This window comes from Melozone crissalis, unplaced genomic scaffold (assembly GCF_028551555.1).
Source record: "Melozone crissalis strain CALT ecotype California unplaced genomic scaffold, PUWL_Pcris_2 ptg000002l_1, whole genome shotgun sequence".
Taxonomy (NCBI): domain Eukaryota; kingdom Metazoa; phylum Chordata; class Aves; order Passeriformes; family Passerellidae; genus Melozone; species Melozone crissalis.
This window is the reverse complement of record NW_026535780.1, coordinates 10,811,965-10,835,038: the sequence shown is the minus strand read 5'-3', so window position 1 is coordinate 10,835,038 and position 23,074 is coordinate 10,811,965. Positions and strand designations below refer to the sequence as shown.

Genomic DNA, 23,074 nt, shown 5'->3' with positions numbered 1-23,074 from the left:
CCCTGGATCAAACATCACTAAACTATAACACTATGGGATCACAGACACTCCCAGGCCTCAGTTTGTCTACACCCAGGGCAAGGTGTGGGTTTAGCAGCAGCAGCCCATCCAGTGTCCATCCAGGAGCCACTCTGTGCTTCCAGCAGCTCTGCCAGAAGGGCTCTGTACGAGGTCACTGTGTGTCATGGGCAGTGCTGGCCCTGCCTGACCTTACACCTGGCATTTAAAGAAACTGTTCCACTCCAGAAAGAGACCTGTGATGCTTTTCCAGCTGTTCAGCTACACCCAAATGTACCCCTTTAATGAGGATTAAAGCCTCAGTGACCTTCCCTCATGTACAGCCATGTGCTACAGGCTAACACTTTTACTCCCAGCAACTGCAGAGAGGTGCTGCTCACACACCAGTGAAAGAGCAGTCTGGTTTTGCAATTGCTCTTTTTCCTATACTCTCTACTAAGGGTGGTAACAGTAAAGACTTACTGCTCTTACTAACAACTACAGGCTGGAAAGCAATCTTCATTTTGTCAGACATCTCTCCTCTGGTATGGTCTGTATCTTGTTTCAATCTCCACTTACTCTTTGTTTGAGATTCCCACCAACTCCCCATCCCCCACCTGTGATTTTGAGGAAATTCAATTTAGTTTTCAGTGACACTTGCTTGCCTAAAATACAGGTAAGCTTATATACATAATAGCTTCACAGAACTCATATATTCACATTCCTATAATATGGAATTATACATGGCCCCCTTCTATTTTTTTTTCTAAAACTCATTATTAAATGAAAAAAGGCTTTGTTGATCCAACATATGCCACAGCATGTAGCTAGCAAACACCATCAAAGTGTCCACCTGCACAAAATATACAGCTTTTATTCTCCCTTGCTCGTTCCAGAGCTTGCTTTTCTGCCTTCTCAGTGTCACTACCAGAAACCATGTCATCAGTGCTTGAGACAGAGCAGCAGCCTCCTCCCACCCAGCACCAAGCAGAGCCCCAGGAGATCTGTCAGTTGGTTAGAGACACACAACACGGGTGATGCTGCCCACTGAACAGCTCCTGCTTAGCTCACAGTCACCTGTCAGCACAACACACACACTTTACTTAGTGCTGAACATACAAAGCAAGACACTTAAGCAAAGATGAAGCAGCCAGGCAATGATCTGTTACCTTTTCCTCTGTGTAAAGGTAAACAGAGCCAGAGACATACAGAGCACGTATCTATTTGTTATACCAACACACTACACTTGTCACACTGCTGCAGCCTTCTACAGCTCATGAAAAGCTCAAGGGATGCTTGGATCAGTTTGCAACCTTATGGAGAGTTTCTAAAATGAAGTGAAAGCATATGAACTTAGCTGGTGTAAATCAGAGTGACTCCCATCAGCTTTCAGGATGTTCTGCCACCTGACACCAGCCTAAGTTCTCTCCTCTGCTTAACAGGGGAATTTGCAAAGAGAGGTGTTGGTTTTTTTCATGCTAAGAGCAATTGCAAATTTACATCCTTGTCTGCAAACACAGCATCATCATGTGGATTACTGCCCTTTTATGCAGGTGCAGTGGATACTATGAAAACCAAAGATGATGCTAGCATGTGCGACTGATGTATGTATCTTAAAAGTCAACTTCCTTACCTTGTTACTATTCCAGTTTACTTTATTATTGCTCATTTACTTTTTTGCATTTCACTTAGGTTAGCCATAGCCAATCTAAACAAAACATTCATTTTATTAGTGTGCACAAAGTTCTTCAGGATGTCATCTATAAAAAAAAGCTGCTGTGTCCAGACTGGGGACAGAAGAGGTATCATTTGAAAAGAAAGCATTTCTATTAAAATGAAAGAAGGAAATAAATTTTAAAACCATTGAGTTTCCCTTGAGGAAGTGTTCCAAGCCTAAATGAACCAGTGTTGTTTTGGATGATACTTTAAAAATTTCCCTAAGGGTACTACTTAGTAAATGTTCTGCAAAAGGCAAAGGTCTGTGTGCTGTCAAAGGTGGTCTGGGGTAATTTCCATGGGCAGGTGACACCTGATAACCACTAACACTTGCTGACTATGAGGATTAACACTCCCCAGCCATGCCTAAAACTACCTACTCCCCAGCATGTACAAAGGAGTGCAACTACATTTTTGAAGTAAAAGACAGTTTTTCTCCAATGACCTTAGGGTGCATTAAAGTAAATAATACTCAACAAGGATACTAGGTCATTTTCAATTTGTAGGTAAAATTTTCAAGGGGATTTATAATGTGAGAAGGCAATTCAGCATTGATTAAAATATTACAGTTGCTGTATGATTTCTTAAAAAAAAAAACCTCAAAAAACAGCAAAGAGAATTTAGGTGCTGAAAGATACAGGCCACAGAGCATTGCAAATCTCTGCCTGCAGATGGCCAGTGAGATTTTAGAGGAAGGATGCCATGAACAAACAGTAGCAGTTTCCTTCTGCAGATCCAAAAATGCTCAGGGAAGTTTGCTTATATTTGTAGGGAAATCCTCTCTGTGACTGGCTTCAGGATGTTATAATATATGACTACACAAAAACTCATTTCTTATGAGTTTCATAAACAATTAATAACACCTCCCTTTTTCATGCAGAAACCTTATTTCTGCAAGGTCCTCAACTGAGAGTCCAAAATTCAAGTCTATCCACAGAAATGGGTGTCATAAAAAATGGCAAAACAAATTCCATATGATAATGCTGGCAGCATTTAGAGTATCCCAGACCCATTGCAGAGGAGGAATTAAAGAAGTCTCTCTAATGCCAAAGGCATCAGTATTATGGGTGTCAAAAGGATGTTCTGGCATCAATATCTGCCCATTAAACAACAAAGAGCCACCAGATATTAACCACTTGCAACCTGTGCAGGATATTAACTGGTAAATTTAGTGGGTAAAGTGAATATTATTCCCTCATATAAGGTGGGTCCTTCTTGCTCTTGGTTGTCTGTATTTATCTCAAAGTTTGGCATCTAGGCTCCCTCCAGGACCAGAGGGAAAATTGTACAGCCCAGAAAGGACTTATCCCTTTATGACGAAGCAGCTTAAATCACTCCAGCTAGAGGCCCAACTTTTGGATAAATGAAATGCAACCCTTACCCTCAATGTTTAAACTGACTCCAGGTAGCCCAAAACCACACCAGCTCCTTTTCCTGAAAGGTGAGCCGAGTCAGAGTCCAGCTCACACTCAGGACTGTGTTCTCATGCTTGCACGTACCTGGTTAGGTGCCTCTGGTGGCATGGGGGATGGCGATTTGGACTGGAAAGCATCCTGGGACATGAATCCAGAATCATGGGAGGACACACTGGACAGCCTCATGGGTGCCTGCTGAGGCAGATTGGAGCTGCGATAGCGATAGTGTGAACTAGGTGAGTGCGAGTGCGAGCCACTGGAGCGGGAATCACTACTGTTAACGCTGTTCAGACTGCTGTGAGAGACAAAAGGAACACAGAAAGGAAAGGGGAGAGGAAAGGACACAAGGGTGGGGTGGGGAGAGACCCATATACAGTACAATTAACATTCCACATGTCTCTAGCAACAGGCAGCATAAACCGGAAAAGAAAAATGTTGACAAATTAAATATATATATATATATATATGCACATATATATCAGTGAAGAACCATAAGCAGCTGCAGTATCCCTGGTGACCAGACAGAAAATGGCATTTTATCTTGAGTGTCATTCAAATTATCAAATCTTGACCACTCAGACTTCAAACTCAGGTTAGGGATGAAGGAGTTGCTACATGCCCTCCCTGAGCACGGCACTTGCTCAGAAAGTGTCTGCTGATGGTTCTCTCCTATTTCTGACTCACAGCTGGACCAGACTGTCAATGGGATTTCTAGCAGGGGGACCAAAGACACTGGAGTTCATCTAAAAGTCTGCCTCTGGGCATGCTGCTGCAGACAGCCAGCAGGACAGGGTGAGACTTCTGAAAGCATCACCAAACCCCCACACTTCAGAGTACCTGGGACACGTTTTGCTCACTTGAAGGCTTCCAACCAGATAAAAACACATGATAGCACATGGAGTGAAGCCAAGCCACTGGGTATGGAGCTTTAGTCAGTAACAAGGACAACCAGAGAATGAAACCCCAAAATTAATATCCATTAAAACAAACCAAAGTGATTTTTCAAAGGAAGAGACTGATTTGTAATCCTCAGAATCCACACATGCCAGCCACAATGTGGGAGCTTGGGAATTTCCTGCTGGGGTGGCTGAGCAGGACTAGCAGGATGCACCAATCTGATGGCAGCTCCCTGCTGCACTGGCAGCAGCCTGGCCTGAGGATGGCTCTAAAGGATGCACAGGTGAGGCTGCACCTCCTGTGCACCAACACCACCTACACACACCCTGCAAGTCAGCAGGGAGCAGAGCAGGAGGAGCTCTGCTTTGTTTTACCCACACACATCACTCTGTGCCATACAGGTTTTACCATACAAGAAGATGAATTTGATTAGGAAGAGATGATGAATTTTTGGGGTTTTTTTGCCATTTTCTTTTATACCTTCAGGATATTGCATCTTTAAGCCTGTGCTCGTTGCTCTAAATATACACATTTTCACATATATATATATAAAATACTGACTTTTTTATATATATCTGCATGCAGAGACAAGTAGGTGCATAGAAGTTGTGTTCACTTGCTCTGACATGCTGTAGGTAACTTTGCTCATACACAGGGAACCTGCAGTACATAGCTCATAAAGCAAACTGAAAGGTAATCATCTGAGAGCAGCTGGAGAGGTGTTGAGCAGAATACACAACGGGGGATCTTCCTTTTCAGTAAAAGGAAAGAGTAAATGTGGACACCAGGATATGGGGGCAACATGCTAATAAACTGTTTTATGAGAGAAAACAGTTTTTACAGAGAAAGCATAGACAGAATCCAGTGTTTCAACATATTTCAGGACAGCATTAGACAGCATTAAACAGTCAAAAAAACTTGTATCAAAAAAGCATTTCCATCTACCAGACTGATAGGGCAATTGTCAAGGATGTTTTTCCCCTTTTCAAATAGTTTAACTTACTGATTAGTAACAGCTACTTAGAATAATCTAAAAAGTCATCACATGAAAAACAGAAAAGGAAATTATGAATGGACAATCTCAAGAGTTTAGATCAGTACAATCTGCTCTTTGATCCAAAGTGGATTCAAGAGAACTGAATCAAAAGCATCTTCAAGTTGTGTTGAGTTCAAAAGTTGTTCAGTCATGCCCATCCTTTTTAATATCCCCAGCACATACTTAAATGAGTAAAGACCATGAGGGGCTGTTGCACTAAGACTTGCTATTTAAGATTTAAGAATGTATACAAATCCATTCCACAGTCTGAACTTGCCTCCCCCTTTGCCTCCAAACAGGTTAAAAATACATATTACCAATTGACTTACCTGCAAACACTAGATTTTCTGGACATTGTAGTACTGGGAGAGGATGGAGGAGTCTGGTAAGACCAGCTGTAATCAGAACCTTTCAAATCTAAAATTACCTGATGAAAGATAATCAATAGCATCAAGGATGTGGAAAAAAATTCACCCTATTAAAAGAAAGCATCTGATTGTCATACAGCTTTCATCCCTGCCACAAACTTTCAGTGCCAATTGAGTCTCAGTTCCCTTCCAAAATGATGCTGTATCACACAGGTGAGTCAGTTTCATCCTTGGCTTTCCTGCTATTAGCATACTTCAACACTAAGGCTGACACCACAGAAAGAAAGTTCAGATCTGAATGGAAAAAAAAAAAACTTTTAGAAAGTAAAATGGAGATTTATTTTTTGCATTAAGGAAGCTTTTCTGGTTTTTGTTTCTTTTGTTTTGTTTGTTTTGACTTAAAAAAATTATTACAGCCTTTGAGCTGAAGTACTGTATTCAGTATTCAACCAGAACACAGCTTTACACTTCTAGGTCAATGATAAGGTGATTACAAAGAATGATAAAAAAGCTGAGTTCACACAGCAGGATTGCAGACAAATGTCCTGTTTGGACTCATTTAATGACACACATTTTCCTATGCATTTTAAGGACAGCATGGAAAAATGCTCAAATGTTAGACTCCATCAAGCTTCACAAGCCCAGCAAGTTTGTGACTACAAAAACACAGGGATGCTCAAACATAGGGCAAGGAGATGACACTCATTTCTCAAACATTCTCCACAGAAATTGGGCATCTTCATACCCCTCAAAGTGTTACTGCTATTACTTCACTCTGGTCTCACCAAATATTTTAGGGGCACTCAGCCTCTGAAAACAAATTGTCACAACAAGACAGTTTTTTTTCTAAATTTCTCATGTTAAAAATGACCTTGCTGCTGAAAAGCTTGTACAAAGCATCACATTAAACCACTAAACACTAGCCGTCAATATTCCTCACAACACAAAAGTGGTGCAAGCCACAAATAAAATGTTTTTCAGATAACAAGATCTAACCTGTTCACTCGAGGATGGCAATTTGTGTGGATCCATGGTGAGACTTTTCAGGTCATCTGATATGGTTTGCAAGTGGGTTATTTCTCCTAGCATTGATATTTCTTCTTCCTGAAAAGAAAAGCAAGCCAGGCTAACCACAGTCTTGGTTTCAAAAATCACATCTGTACCACAATATATGACCTTTATCATTTTGCTGATGACTGTGGGGATGCCCAGTGGTAATAATGAAAAGTTGAAAATATTAATTTAGAGTTTTGTAACTACTTTAAGACTGCTATAAATTCAAAGGCCCAGAAATTTTTTCCTCTCATCTACAAGATAAATAAGTCTCAGCCTTCTTCATGTGACATCTTCAGAAAAAGAGTATCAGTTTTGCTGCACTTGACAAATACCTACTGCTCTATGTACACTCACTAATGTGTCCTAACAATTTTAAGCTTGAGTGTAAATAGGGGTTAAACTCATAGTTTTTGATCGTTAAGTTAAAAGCATTATACAAGTAGAGAGCATTAATACATCTATGATTGATTCTGGCTGAAATTCCTTTGACAGCTAACTCAGATGATGATTCCCACACTGTGAACTACCACAATAATGCCTTAGCTACCATTTCTTCCAGGTCCTCTGAGTCTGGAATTCACCTCCTCCTGCTCAGCCATGACTTTTCTAATTCTCTAACAATGGTTTTCTGTTGAGACTGATGCTCTTTATAAACAAGCACTGGGAACATTTCCCAGTGGGTTGGTGACCCTTCAGAAATGCACCTCGCTTGCACAAAGCCATGAACAATTCCTTGTCAGGCTTCAGACTACCTGAGATGATGAAAATTTATCCAAACCTTTCCAATGAACTAAAAAACTGTCATGTAGAAGGAAAGGAGCTATCAGAAAACTGCATGGAAGCAGCCTGCAATTTGTCAGATAATGTCATTATATACCCCATTATATACCCAGGGGAGGTCTTGAAACATTTATCAGTCCTAGCACTGGAGTAGGAGTAAGGAGGATTTATATTAAAATGTGATGTTAAGAAGGAAAGCAGTGGAAAAAGCTGGATTTGCAATGTCTCAGGCTGGAATGCATAAAGAACACAAACTGACTTCAGCCTTTGTTTACCCATCAGTCACCTTGAAGGTGTTCAGTGTTTTCCATTGCTGAATCACTCCAAGCGCCTACAAGAAAAGCCCCAGCTCTCCCCACTTGCTAGACAGAGAGAGATACAGGCTGTATTTTGGCTCTAGAAATTAATTCCTAAGACACAATGAGATACTCTCTTCAGAGGCTTCTGGCCACTTATCTAATCTGTGCATTGTACTGAGTGCAAACGAAGAGCTCTTACGATCACAGGGCGCAGCATGGAGATGAAAGCGCAGAATCGGCCGCGCTCCTCGATCAGAGCTTTCCTGACAGCTTGCTTCTCGGTCTCCTCAAGCAGCAGGTACTTATCATTGACATCTTGTAAAGCACTATCCAGCTGGGGCTGAATGTCACCCCGTCCTGTATGCAGGAAACAATCAAGAGCACATATTGTCAAAACTGTGCCTCTCCAGAGAAGATGACATTATTTTCAGTCAGCACTGCTGCTGGATTGTGCTTTTGCAATTTGAGCCTCAACCAGCATTTTCCCTTAATTCAAATCAATAAGGATGTTTACCTCCTCAATTAAATCAAGCATTTCAAAGCATTTATTTTTTTCCCTTTTGCACAGAACAGAAATCCAGCTCAATTCAAAAGGTTTCAACAAGCCAAAGACAGCATTTTAAATAAGGACTTTATCAGAGCATTAGCTGTAGCAACACATCTTTCACATCATCCTTGCTGAAAACCATCATCTTACTAACTGGGAGAGTATAAATCACTAGCCCAGGTGTACTCCTCTGCCTTCTTGCATTTGTGCCTAACAAGGTCCTAATGAGAATTTTGTGGAGCCACTAAATGAATGAATCAATCTCCTATATAAAATGTTACTATGGAGATGTTACTGATCATTGCACCACTGGGTTCAAGTACTCTGTGCACACCAACTGCTGAAACCATTTTCTTCATTCCAGAGTCCAAACTAAACCAAACCTCTCAACAGAGGTTAGATATATACATATATTTTTGACACATATGTGTATATATATATAAATATATATATATATATATCTCCAATATATGTCATGGATACAATTAAATTCCAATGTTTTGCAATAAAAAGCTTCACTGTATTAATTACAGTCAACTCATAATACCAAAACCTTCTGTGACAGCTAAGTACCTTATTCTGTGCTGACTGTTTATGCTGCATCGTGCCAAAAAAAATTCCACTAGGAATTAAGAGCTGCTGCTTAGATATACTATAACCAATAATGCTGCAGTTGCAAGATGTTTTCATGCACCTTACACTCCTAAATATTTTAAAGAACCTCAGTTGTATAAATTTGTTCCAAATCTCCCAGAAATGCCATCACATGCAATTTAACTACCAGGAAGACAACACTGAAAAAATGGTGGGTGAGTTACAAGCAGCTACCCAAAATCAATTTTTTGGATGATAACCTTTCTGCACAGAGGATTTAAAGCTATGAGCAAGAGGAAAAAAGTCTCTTTACATGTGTAGCACACAATGCAGATGACTCAATGTCAGGCTTAAAAAGGAAAAGCCTTTGCCTTACTATTATATGTATTTCCTTAATACTCCAGAGCAAGGCAAAGCCATCAGCCTCCCTGCACTGATACACAGCCAGAGCTGCAGGAAAAGAGAGCAGCGATGGAAGCAAAAAGAATCACACTGGCTTAGCAGAAATACAGGCTGGATACATCCAAATCTCCTCTGCAGAGTTAGACATAGTCCAGATAAAATGCACTGACACCCACATGCAGAGCTCTGCAATGGATCCTGGAAGAATCACATGCAGTGCAACATGGACACGGCCACTGCCAAGGCCACCTGGTACCAAACTTCAGCAGTGCCTGATCCTGCAGATCAGTCTGGCTGCTCTAATGTGGTCATGAAACTCACTTACTTGGAAGTAAACAAACTTTAAGAAGAACAGAGTCTGAAGGTCCTCTGCTTCCCTCCATCAAAATCAGCATCTACCAGAATTAAGTTATAGCAGAGCTTTGGGTACCTCCCTGAAGGTCCTGTGCCTTTTTGTCCATCACCCTCAGCAGACAAACTGGGCCTTCTGCTTCAAGACCACTCTGTACATTTCAGGCCCTCCCCATACTCTGCCATCAGATGCAGTGCTTAAACATTTCATACTTCTCTGGAGATGTTCTTTCAAATTCTTTAGGAAACAGAAACTTGTATCATTGCTCAGGCTGTATTTGAGCGCTGTCTGGAATTACAGTGGGTAAAATAACTACCTGTTGTTCAAGCCTAGATCCTGGCTCACTACCATGGATGTTACTAAGTGCAAAATATATTAGCTGCAAACTAAAGGAAACACTCATTAGTTTGACTCTGGAGAACTGCTATAAACATTCAGCTGCTCCACCACAATCATGCACATAATGAAGTAAATCCTTTTTAAATTCATTTAGCTATGCAGTGAGAACACACACATTTAAAAAGCAATTGGACATAACTGACAAAGTGGGTTCAATTATAGTGAACTTTGGTACTTTCTGTGGACCTTAGATTTGGGCAGGACATCTTGAACCAGAGAAACAAGAGCAGCCAAAACCTGGGGCAAGAATAAACCTCATTTGCACCTGTGTAATTCACTAAATTCAACAAAGTTATGAGGATAATGTTCCTATGTTCATAATAATGCTGGTATTTTAACCTTCTGGTTAAAGCATGTGTAAAACTGCACCACTCTCCAACTTCCTCTGCACCTCTACAAAATTCTCATTTTATTTCTTCCAGTGAGTCAGTACAGTAACAGACACACAGCTTCCCACCAGTATTTTCACAGACCCATTTTTATGCTCAGGGCCATTTGGGCAGTCTGTGAAAACACAGAAGTTGTCTCAGGAACAATTCAGAGCAGGAAACAAGCTTAGGTGAATCATTTAGATGAAGCTCTGAAGTCAGATGTTTACAGATGAATACAGCTCTCTCCTGGTGACTTCTCATAACTCATCTTTTAGGAGGAGGAAAACTTTATCAACATCCTTTGAAAGCTCCACAATGCAGACATCAATCTAGCACGTCTTTTGAAAGCAGGCATGGCTCTTCCCACTCCCTGGATCGCCAGCTGCACTCATGAAATCTGAGGGATGAGATCTCTGCCTAATTGAAGCAGTTTCCTTTGCTAAGCAGAGCAGAGCACATCCCCACAGCAGCACAGCAAAGGTGTGAGGGTCACTGCTGACCACCTCTGCTCCTCAGACACCCTGGGTCTCCACTGATCTGAATCTGCTCCTTATCTCAGAAGGGAATACTGACCACTGGAGAGCAATGCAGCTCTTTTCCCCCTTGAACAACAAGAAGAAGGTTAATTGGCCAAAGCAGTATTTTTGATTGCAGTATTTTTGCTGTGGTCACAAGGCACACTTTAATGAGGAACATCAGCAAGTGATTATTTCCTCCAGCCCACATTCTCTGGCCTTTAGGTTATGCATTCCAAAACACTTCCAAACCAACACAACTACCACAATGGCGTAAGATAGTTCCAGACGAGTCTATCATGCAGCAACTGTGGAAATGCACCTGGAAGGACACTCCTACCCCAGCTGCAGGCAGGTTTGAGTGACCCACCACAGCAATCAGCAACAGCAATGATCAAAAGCATCCAATGTAGCCACAGGTCACTGGTCTGCACCAGCCTGACGTGAAAAGGAGGTAGGGATGGCTCTGCAGTGTGTCCAACTGCACCCAAGAACAAGTCAACAACCTGAACACTGAGGAGGAATTCAAATCCAGCCTCTCTCAAAGAGCAGCTCTGGTGATGCAGAGAGGAGCACAAATGCAAGACCAGAAGTTGTGGACTGAATTCCCCAACAACACCATGCTCCACCAGCCTGGTGACCGGCAGCTGGACACAGACAAGTGACAGCTCATCATGTGCAGGGAGCTCAATTGCTCATCAAAAGTAACATGGATCTGCTGCTACTTCAAGGACAGTCCCAATGTCATCCTCACAGCAGGTGCTTTACATCATTACCGTGACATGCAAGGGCTTTAAAGGACCAACATGCAACAGAACTTGCATTTTACAGTGTTTTGTGTGAATCCTGGCTAAAAGCCTCATGCAATCTCTTAAATAACTACTGTTCAAAAAAAACTTTAGTGAAGGAAAAATATTAGGAAAAAAGGAAAAGGCAAATCCAATTTTCAACCCAATTTCATGTCTATATTTTATAGGACATACTAGCAAAACTCTCAGCAACACCAAATAATTTTTAAATTATCTCTGTGCAAGTTGGACTGCTAAAGTTACTGCTGTTATTGACAATGCAATGCAGCAAATATTGGTGAAATTACTGCTTTCCATGTCCTCACAGAAAGACACTTTTTAAAGCATCTGCACAGAACTTGAATATTCAATACTGGACACTTGACAGAGCGGCAGAATTTACATGAGACAATGGTGAGTACACCTCTATTTGTACAATCAAAGTAGGCTCCATGGCAGTCATTCCCAAACCATCCTCTTTACAAGAGCACACTTGCTCCAGCTGCCAGAATGAAAAACCTCCTTTAAGTTCTGCACAGGAAAGTAAACAAAGGAACTAATATGGATCTGTGCTGAGAACAGAAGAATTCTGCCACCATAAACCTCATAACTGGGATTAACCTCAGACTCCTTCAGAAACCAAATTCCAGTCTTTCTTTTGGCTACTGGAGATCTGAGTCAGCTGCTCATGTTCAAAAGTGCCAAGTTCTGCCTTAACAGAAAAGCTACAAGTTGCCAAATGGCATTTCTGGATTGAATTACAAACCAGGAAAACCACAATGTGTTGTTTCAAAACATGGGGACAGGCAGCAGCCTCAATAAGGCCCAGCTCCAGGAGCCCAGTGGAGGCACCTTGTTTGAGAGCTTGCTGATTTAATCAATTCAGGCTTCTCCCCAAAGCAACACTTACATCGCTACATTTACAAGTGCAGGTATGAGTCCTTTGCTGAGATTCAGAAACACCATGCTTCATTCACAATGGGATCCCAAGGCAGCTACTTTAAATTTGCAAAATAGCTGAAACAGCATCCCAATTTAAACATATCTGAGATGTGATCAGGCAACAGGAGACAATTGTGATGCTGAATTCCAACCCCTTCCCCAGCATGAAGTAAACAGAGTGACTTGTTATCTATCAGGTAAGAAAGGTGCATGCGATTTTCATAAAAAGGGAATCTGGATCACAGGTTACAAAGACCAACATTAAGGACTTCAGGCTCTAGACTTTAAAAGTCATATTAACAATAAGATACTCAATTATTTGAACATCACCTTGATGACATGTCTATTCCATTTAACTTCTCTCCCAGCTATGACAAGATTTATCTGTCCATGTTATCCCTTTCTAAAATAAACCAGAGGTTTATCTACAATACTGGTTTTCTTCTTTTACAGTGTTCCAATTAGATGTCAAAAGAAAATAAATCAAAAGATGGTTTGCTCATCAAGATTAGGCAATATTTTAGTTGCATTAGAAATTAAAGTCTAGGCAGTTAGTGGAGACCAGACACCATAAAAGGCCACAGCAAGGGCTACAATAAACCAGCCACCAGGGTCACAGCATGGCACAGACTTACCCAGAGCCTCAGCTGGCAGGCAGGTGCGCATGGTGAGAAATTGCAGGACACAAAATTGACACAGAAAGGAAAATAAAAAAAGTCAAACTGGTATTCCAGCATTCCTAGAATTTAGACATTATCATCAGCGCCAAGACAAGAGAGTGAGCAGTTTGGACTAGAGGATTTTGACTTCTTCCATTGCTGATAAAGACAAACGCATCAGTTTTAAATCCTGGTGAGCTGTTGCAAATTAAACCCCTGGTTATTTACCACAGTTTTATTTAATGAGACCTAAACCAGTTTAGACTCCTCAGTGAGAAGATGTAAACCTGTGCTTCAGAGAAAGCGCACAACACAGATAACCAGACCCTGATCTAGTGGCACAAATCATTCCCTCCCAGGGAAGAGGGAACTCAAATCTGCACAACTCTAGAGGGGTGCTGTGTGAGTAAACCACAGCACTTTTTAATGTTCTCTACTGCAATTACATCTACAGATTGTTAATTAAATGAAAACCTAATTGCTGATGCAATGTGGAAGAACATCAAAAAGATTAAATATGATATGTGTATTTTAATTTACAAACTTTATATAATAAAATTTTGCAATAAAACTGGCTTGCTGTCAAAAAAGAGGGGAACTATCAAGAGGCCTTCAAAACTCAAGGAACGAAAGTAAATTGAAGAAATGTCTTCGATCACTAATTTAGCAACATGTCTTCATTGCATTTTTGTAAAGGAGAGCTCACATTATAAGCTTGCAGGGGGAAAAACCCTAAAAAAAACCAAAACACACCAAAAGCCCTGCAGGCACCATGGCCTCATCCACACAGGATTTTTTTCCTGCAAAAGATAAGGATAATTTGCTCATTAGCTTCTCTCCTTCTGAGCTGCATCTTATTGACTCCACAGAGTTTTGGCTCTCACTTCAGTCATGGTGCCACACTTGATCAAGTTAGAGGATGAGGCTCCCTCCTGGGGAGGAAGGCTCTGGCCAGGGATTCTCCCTCTCCAGCCTGCCACTCCAGATGGGGAAGTGCCATGTACAGACAGAGTACAAAGTGCTTGAATGAGAAGGTCAGCACTTGCTGTAAGAGCTGAGACATTCTTCACTTATAATTGCATTGAAGAGCTTTATGCTTTTTTAGTTTAGAGTCACGGGCTTTGCACAACCATCCTTGAGAGCAGTCTAACAACATTACAAAGACCAGAGGGAAAAATATCCTAACAAGGCTCTAAAACACAAAGACGTCATCTTTGCTAACCAGGAAGAGGAAGAAAAAGCACTTTTGGCAGTATTACAGTAAATTAATAATAATGTTCTACAGTAAATCAAAAATCATGTCCTAGTCTCTGAATTTCATAGGAATCACAGAATACTTTTCAAAACTGCTGCATACTCAAAAGGAGAGAATGGCAGTTTGGATACTCAGCATTGATAGGAACACAAGAAGAAATGTTGTACTGAATGTTAAGGGAATTCTGCAGAAACTTCTACATGTCTTACAGACAAAACTCAGCTTTCTTCTTAATATGTGCTATATTATTGGGAGTGCTACATCCAACAACTTCTTACATATCCACTTGGATTTAAACATTTTCCTCAAAGCTCAAACAGTGTCACATGAAGAACCTGAAAATGAAACCTACCAGTCAGATTATAGGTAGGAGGGAAATCTGTTTATTTATTCATTGCATTTCTGAAATACAGAATTTATTCACTGCATTTCTGAAGTACAGAAAATACACCCAATGCACTCCAGATTTTACACACACATTCAGATATATTTTAATTTAATCACTTGATCATTTTTTCTTCAAGAATCATGCATTTTGTTAACCTTCCCAAATGGTTACATGCAGAGCCACAGCTGCTGCCTCTCTCCTGATTCAATACAGCATCAACAGCCTCTAGCAGCTATGGAGCCACTTATGAGGCCCTGAATCAGCAGAAACCTATATTTGGAATTTATTTCAAGTATATGCATAATTATTCTGCTGACTCAGGTTAGCTGGGCTGACTTCTGGTGGCCAATGTTTGTCTGAAAACAAAGAGTAATTTAGGAGATGTCTGCAGTTCTATGCACTACACAACTGCATCTGTTCAGACAGGAGCCAAGTGTCAATGCTGGGGTGGGCAACAAGCCCGAGGGCCTGTTCCCCATGGGAACAAGGGTGCAAGGAGGCCTTGAAGAGGAACCTTGAAAATCCCCATGAAATCCTCAGGGACTGCATGGATCTGGGAGGTGTACCAGCATCCTATTTAAGACTACATAGATTTAGCTTCAGGTGGATTTTTTTTCCTAATAGTTAAGGACAACAAATAGGGTGAAAATTTTCTCTGTGAGGTCTTTTGAAATGCAAGACCTTCATTTCACAGTTGTGTCACTTTACTAAATATACCCTAGCAAACTTCCAGAAAGGACCCTGGAGTTCCTTTTGTTTTGTTTGGAAAGCTTGGTGTTTTCCCCATCTCTTCAAGCTTTGGAAACACCCTTATTGCAATGAACACACTTACTCTGCAAACACCATTTCTAACATGTGATCTTAAATGCTTGGCCTGAACTCTGACCTTGGCCACGTGGAACAGGAACAAAGAGACCCCACAGAAGCCATGGAACAGGCAAACCCCCGTGGATTGAGTCCCCAGAGCTAAGGCAGGGAGCCCAACCTGCAGCACTCCCACCAGGACAAGCCCCAGAGCCCATGACCCTCCTTCCTGAACGTCCTTGGGATGCAGACAAGGAGCAAGGAGCTGCTGAGCAGCATCAGCTGTGAGGGAGCCCTGCAGCCTCAGGGCTGGGGGACACCACTGCCAGGATGGGAACGAGCAAAGGAGAGGCTTCTGTGTGAGCTCCTCCACATGGAGCAGCCCAAAAGAAAAACACTTTCCCATAAGGAAGGAAGGAAAACACTTTCCCACAAGGTCAGATGGGACATAGCAGAGTAAGCTTGAAGGACCTTTATAGTAGCATGCACAGTGTTGAAATCCAGAATTCAGCACACATCCCGCTTGCCCACAGGTGATCACAAACTTAATTCAAAAGTATTTTTACAAATGCTAGGAAGGGAATGAAGTGGTTGTTTTAGAGTTCCCATAGGTGAGTCAGTAACTTTACAGAAAAATCAAAGGGACAGGTTCTGCTTGAGGAAGAACAGAACAAAAAAAGTCTGTAAAACAGAGAAACAGGAGAATTGAAGACACAGGAAGACATTAATGCACTCAGCCACTTGCCTCCAGCACAGTTTTCCCGTAGTTCAAGCCTCATTTGTGTCCTAAAGCAGAATCACTTCTGCAGCTTTATCATGTTACAAAATAAACCCCTTCTTGATTTTTTAAATCCCTCAGTAGAAGCAAGAGCAACATACCTCACACAGGACACTGAACAGATCTGTCAAGACGGGTACACACAAAAACGTTTTCATAACAACATTTGACACTGCAGTCAGACCAAAGCTTTATTTCCTCAAGATAGGGACCAAAACAACAAAGAGGAGAAAAGGCATCTGCTCCTGTTTTTTTCTTGTAACTTAATATTGTTGATACCTTGCAAGAAGGCAGAGAGAACTTCCTCCCATCCCCTCTCTACTTCTGCTGGGGCCAACAGCTTTGGCATTTACACAGCCTTAGGAGCCAAGGCCCCCTCTCCCCAGGGCCATGAGAACAGCTCTCAGCTCCTCAGCAATGCTGCAGCTCCTGCTTCTCCCTGCACTGGCTGCCTGTGAGCCCTCAGCTCTTCCACCTGCCCCATGCACTCAAACATCCCCTGACTCCCTGTGGTTTTGTGCTCCGGAGCAAACACCGTGAGTCTGACAGCAGCTCCCAGAGGGACAGCACAGAAATACAGCACCTTCACCACACCTCCAAAAGAACATCGTAACAGCAAATTAAGCAAGGGAATTGGATTAAAAAAAAACAAAACAAAACAAAACTTCAATCACATCATGGCTGCTACAACAATGGCAAAATGAGGCCTGTTCCACTCCTCACTAAAAGATGTTTAATCCTGAAGGAGGACAAAACACCAGTTTCCTGACTCTCATCATGAGACTTGGTTCACATTTGAGGAGGGGGATATGAAAGCAGAAAATCCAAGGACCAAGTCTGCTTGCTTTAACCACTGCTAACAGATGCAGGTAGCATCTGCAGCATGAGAACAGTGGGGTTTTTTTCCAGCAGCTTTTAAGTACTTCTTTTTCCTCTTCACACTTCACAGAAGATGATGTCTCCTCCTTCAATACTGCAGAGTGATTTATTGAACAGTCAGAAGCAGGATAAAGGGGAGATGGAGCCAGACAGCTGCCAATCTATAGAAACTGGCTCAAAAAATGGCTCTCTCCTCCCAGATCCCAGACATCCACCCAAACCATTCCATGCTTTTATGTTTTTCTCAGTGCTTACCTACCATGCACTGATGGGTTATTTCTATCACACAAAAACAAGAATAAGACTAGAAAAGGTAGGGTAGAGACAGGAGAAGACATGGAAGGAATACCACAAACTCTATAAAGCTGTTGGTCTGCAGTCAGACATTTCATCACACAAAATGAGAAACATGTTTACACATTATCTAAAAAATAAATCTTATCACAAAAAAGTCTTATCTCAAATTGTAACGGTCACCATTCTGATTCAGGACACTGAACTGACAGACACACAGAACCTACTGAGCTAAGCTCCCTCTTGGTGGCTTTCATCTCTCCTTTCCTCATCTCTTATCTAAAGTCAGCTAACATTCAAGAGCAGTTTTCCAGTCACCTGGCTTTCCATCAGTGTGATTATTGATTTATCTATATGTAAGGACAGTTAGAGACAGCTCACCTGTTCTGGGTAACACTTACACAATTTCAAAATTTCAAGAAGCTCCCCACCCCAGCATTTGTTTTGCTTGTCCCTGGGTTCACAGTTTTTAGGCAGGAGGGGAAGGACAAGTTTCAACCTGCAGACTGAGAGCTGCTCAAAGCACACTTCTGACCCAGCTGGAAAGAGCCCAGTGCAGGGAAGGGAACCAGGAAAGGGAACTAGGAAGTCTTCTGTACAAGCTCCCTATCATTGCTCCAAAGCCTGGTGGGGTTTGCACCTGGCCAAGTAAAACCCTTAGTGATGGCAGTCACTGCAGCTAGTAGTGCTGCATGTTTCCATCAGAACAGTGATGAAACTCCTATGACAAAGTGGAGGTGGGAGAGCAACATGAGATACAGCTGCTAAAAAAGACAAACTGTCTTTCAGGAAAATTCCCTTTTTCTTCTCACTCATCTTTAGTTTTCTATGATTGCCAAGAACCCTTCCCCCCCAAAAATAACCCATGCCACTGTCTCAGATCAATAAAGTAAGGTTTAGGAGATTACAGGCTGTTAAAAAAAAGGAAAAAAGAGGAAAAGTGCCAGAAAGGAAGAACAGTGAGAAACATTAATAGTTAGGGAACATTTACATAATGCCTTTTTTTACATGATTCCAAAAGATTCTAGAAAATTTTACAGGTATCTGCACAAGTCATGTTAAGAGTGTCAGTGTTCCTAAAAAGAAAAAGTTAGCAGTAAGGGCTCTATTTTAAAACATGATTGACTTTGCACAAACAGTTTTAAGGCTTTTGTATAAGAACATTAGACAGCAGCTTCAGAACATGATTTAAATGACACATAGCAATTGTATCCTGCTACCCAAGAAGGTGCCAGGAACACATTAGAGGGGCAGGATTATTACAGTAGAAAGTTCCATCACTGTTCAGTCTCTGTCAATGAGCACAGCTCAGGAGGCTGTTAACAGTACAGTAGGAAGCAAGTTACCTTTCTTTGCTTTCTTCTGTAGCTTCAGTGTATCAGATGACTTCTTTTTAATCTCCTGGCGGGCTTTTTTGTATTCTAAAAAACACACACAGTCTCTATTATCAATATAATCAATGCCAAAATGAGTGTTTTTCACAGAAAAGGCTACATTTAAAGACATTAGACTACAAACTTTTTGAGAACAGCTACCATTACACAAAGCAGCTTAGAACTCACATTTTGTAAAGCCTATACATTTGGCTTAATATAACATGTTAGGGTGTGAGCACATTCACATACCAAAATCCTTCCCAAATAAACAAAGCCTTTACAGAAATAACAACTGAGAACACAGTACAAAATTAGAGTGCTTTTCATTTCATCCACTCTCAGGAATGGAAAACAGAGATGACAGGTTTCTCGAAACATCTGTGTGCAAAAAACAGCAATCCAGAAATGGCAAGGCAGAGAATATCCTGTGATCCCTCTCTAGCATGAGAGTCAGGCAGAGGAAGAGGCTGCTAAAACTCTGCCCAAGGAAGGGTCACATTGCCAGCTCCTTCTGATGAAGTGGAGCACACTGCACTTGTCCTCATTTTCAGATGAGCTGTACATCCCAGGAGGCTTAAAATCCCAGAACAAAATATTCACCTCTAGTGCAGGAACACTAAAGGTACCACATATGAAAACTGATACTTAAAAAAAGAAAAGAAGATACAAGCATGTATGCATGTACACATACACTTTAACAAAGGAGATCAGGGTTAGTACTCTTCTGTAGATGGAAAAACAGAAGCAGATTCATGGCAGGCACAAGAACTGTACTGAGGCCAGCTGCACTCCCAACACCCAAGTCTGCCCAGTAAACCCTGTATCTCACTGCCACTTTGGCCTGGGTCACCCCTCCTGGCAATGACCCCATGTGATTCCTCTCTCCTGCTCACTACATGCTTAACACTAAAGCACAAGGCAGGAAGATTTTCAAGAGCTGCTGATTCAACTCTTCTATTTGACCCCAGAAGGAAATCCTCTTTTGGGGGTCAAGCCCACTCCCCCCTATCAGTTTCCATGGTGCTGCTGCTTCTTTCAGATATAATAAAAGTCTAAAATTTGCAAGGGTCAGTCAGTGGTGAACTGCAAGCTGCTTTCAGCACCTGTGCTAGAGGGCCAGCATTCCCAGCACAAAGGCATCTACCAGCACGAGCTTGCTGTGCAAGACTTGGCTGCCTGCAGCTCAGTCCCAGGAAAGGGGGCCCACCCTCTGGACCATCGTCAGCCCTGCAGCCCAGGGCACCCCATGTCCCACAGCAGAGCTCTCCTGCCCCACAGAGCACTCTCTGTGTGGTATCAGGTACAAAATAACAATGCTCAGTGCTCTACAGGGCTGTGCACTCTCTGGGGATGCTCTGGCTGAGGCATAACATGATCTTACAAGCTGCTTTTAACACCACCCCAGGGCTTTGCAGGGATACATGTGGCATCCCAACCCTCAGCTCATACAGGGAGAGTGGGCTAACAGAGTTAAACCCAGTCACTGCTTCTCAGTCTAGGAAAACAACCCACCCCTGGGTCCAGCAAACTAAACCTTCAAAATGCATGCAGCAAGGGTTAAATTTTTGTTAGGCACTCTGGGAGAGGAGTGTTTCAGAAGAGAAAAACTGCTATACATATTTAAGCATGTCATTCAGTTCTCCAGTACAAACATGAAAAGAGGAAGCAAAACTGATATTACAATCTTACTCCTATTAAAGAATTCTTCCTCTGTAACTACCTTTTGCATGGTCTTTATCCAGCTGATTGGCCACTTTCTTCCACTCTTCCATCTGTTCTTGAAGTGGGTTTATCAGACAGTCAATTAAAGCACTAATTTTGTTGAAAAAACACAAAGAGCAATCAAATCCTGCAGATGCCCTTATTCTTACAGAGAGAGCCAAGGTCAATACTGGAGTATTTTTACTTTTTGCTGTGACAGCTACCAGTGTCACAGTGTAAATATCAGAACATAAAATTGTTTATACTAGAGAAAGCAAAAGAAAAAAGTAGATTAAAAAAAAAATCAAAAATCTACATCACAAGATAACCAGAATTACAAAAGCTCCAGACAGAGAGGAACAGAGAATAAAGCAGAGGAGTGACCTGAAAGAGTTCAGAGTAAACAGATCCTACTCAACTGTCACACAATTCAAATGGAAACTCTGGAGACCAGAAAGGTTCATGCAGCCATGGAGATTATAAACTCAAATAGCACATGTATATACACAACAAGACAGAGCAGCTGTACAAAAGAACAATGCCCTGCCCACTGATGTGCCTCACCTCACACTGGTGGAGTCCAGCATCAGTAATGCTCCACTAATTAATGAGACTGGGATCAAACCATTTAAACAGCTAACTCTGTGGTAACTGGAGACCAAAATTGTCTCCTCATGGCCAATTTCATAAATACCTTTATTTTAAAGTAATCACAGCATAATCATAGAATGTCTTGGATTGGAGGGGACTTCAAGGGTCATCTGGTTCCAACCACCCTGTCACAGTCAAGGACACTTTTCACTAGACCAGGCTGATTATACCATCCAACCTGGCTTTGAACACTTCCAATGAGTGGGGGGGGGGAAGGGAATAATCATAGCAGGTCATTAGGCAAATGGTGAAGCATCATTTTTGTTCACCTAAGGTCATGTACAATTTTTAAGTCGGGTTAAAAAAGGCATATATGCAAACTACTACTAACTACTGAAGTAGGTTGTTTTTGTACAGCCCAGGTTGCACATGAGTTAATGTTCTCTCATTACCTCTGCAGTCTAAATTCAACTGCAAAAACAGGATGAGAGAATTTGCATTTCCTATACTGCTCTGCTGAAGGTTTTTCCCTTGGCCACAATGTATCTGGGCTCTGCAGTAAGCTGAGGAAGCAGCACAACACTTGCTGCTGCTGCTTGTTTAAAACCCAGTGACAAAGCTTAAAGTCCTGAAACCAAGGCAGGTCAGTTGGTCACATCAGCAGCCGCCTGCTCAGCACTGAGCCACAGGGACTGACAGTGGAATCTGCAGCATTCAGAGGTGATCTGAGGTGAACTGGCCCAGCCCCATAAACGTGCAGTGAAACCCAGCATGTTCACAGCTCCTGATGTGCTGCAGGGAGAAAACAACTGCTGCCCTCGGGGACAGGGGCAGAGGTCAGCTGAGAAGCCAGCGCTGATGAACAGCTTTAGATGCTCCCCAGCAGCACATGAAGGAGGAACCTCCAGTGCTGGGCCAGCTATGGAGCCACTCACCTTGAGAACTGCCTGAGTTTGGACTCTATACTTCTGTGCCTCATACACATCCTGGTGAGAGCAGACCCAATCTCTCTGGTACCACCTGAAAAACACAAACCAAAAGGCACGTGAGACCCCTGGTGAGATTCCTGCTTGTGGTGTAGAGGCATAACAACCAGGAGGGGTGTGCCAAGCCTTCCAGAGCAATTGTAAAACAGATTATTAATATGTGTATAATCAACTAGGCTATTAACAGGGCAGATCTCAGAGGTATCTGCCACCCCTGGAAGAGATTAATTCCTGTGCACCTAGAGACCAGAACCGAGCAACCAAACAATTAAAACACAGTTCTTCCAGGAGCCTCAACCCTGCAGCACAAGACTTGAAAGAAAAGGGTTTGAGATGTCAAAAGCCAAGAAGCACAGCTGTCAAGGGAGTGGGCATCTGTGAACAAATTATTTCCACATTTTAGAACCAGACCATGGGGATTCGATGGAATTTTCCCGTCCCGGGATTCTTTAGACCCAGCGCCTCAGGAGGGTTCGGCGGCCGCAGAGCCCGGCCCAGGCCCCGCCGTGATCCCGGCATCGCCAGCAGGTGGCGCCCTCGGCCGCCGGGCGGGACCAAACCCCGCGGGCCGAGGGCTCCGCCCGCTGCCGCCGAGCCTTCCCTGCTCCCGACCGAGCCGAAAACAGCCTTCCCTGCTCCCCACAGAGCCTTCCCTGCTCCCCACAGAGCCCGACAGAGCCGAACACAGCCCTCCCTGCTCCCAACACAGCCTTCCCTGCTCCCAGCTCATCCCTTCCCCGCTCCCCACACAGCCCTTCCCCGATCCCAGCACAGCCTTTCCCTGTTCCCGACAGATCCCTGCTCCCAGCTCATCCCTTCCCTGCTCCCCAGCACAGCCCTCCCCTCCCCTCTGCCACCGACCACACCGGCTCCGAGCAGCTCATTCCAT

At 42.5% G+C, this 23,074-nt stretch overlaps 1 protein-coding gene across 11 annotated transcripts in view; it reads right to left on the bottom strand.

Annotated features, from left to right (window-relative positions):
- MTSS1 (MTSS I-BAR domain containing 1) overlaps positions 1 to 23,074 on the bottom strand; it is a 125,202-nt gene that overhangs the window by 12,395 nt on the left and 89,733 nt on the right. For 5 of the 11 annotated variants that reach the window (XM_054269925.1, XM_054269902.1, XM_054269950.1 and 2 more), the window contains 8 exons: positions 22,135 to 22,219; positions 20,628 to 20,719; positions 18,878 to 18,952; positions 13,110 to 13,121; positions 7,764 to 7,921; positions 6,426 to 6,533; positions 5,391 to 5,488; positions 3,213 to 3,423 (listed from right to left, as the gene is read on the bottom strand). In XM_054269925.1, the coding sequence (XP_054125900.1) occupies positions 3,213 to 3,423; positions 5,391 to 5,488; positions 6,426 to 6,533; positions 7,764 to 7,921; positions 13,110 to 13,121; positions 18,878 to 18,952; positions 20,628 to 20,719; positions 22,135 to 22,219 (839 nt within the window). The remainder of the gene's footprint in view (positions 1 to 3,212; positions 3,424 to 5,390; positions 5,489 to 6,425; positions 6,534 to 7,763; positions 7,922 to 13,109; positions 13,122 to 18,877; positions 18,953 to 20,627; positions 20,720 to 22,134; positions 22,220 to 23,074) is intronic. The other 6 variants (XM_054269976.1, XM_054269942.1, XM_054269918.1 and 3 more) reach the window with 2 other exon arrangements.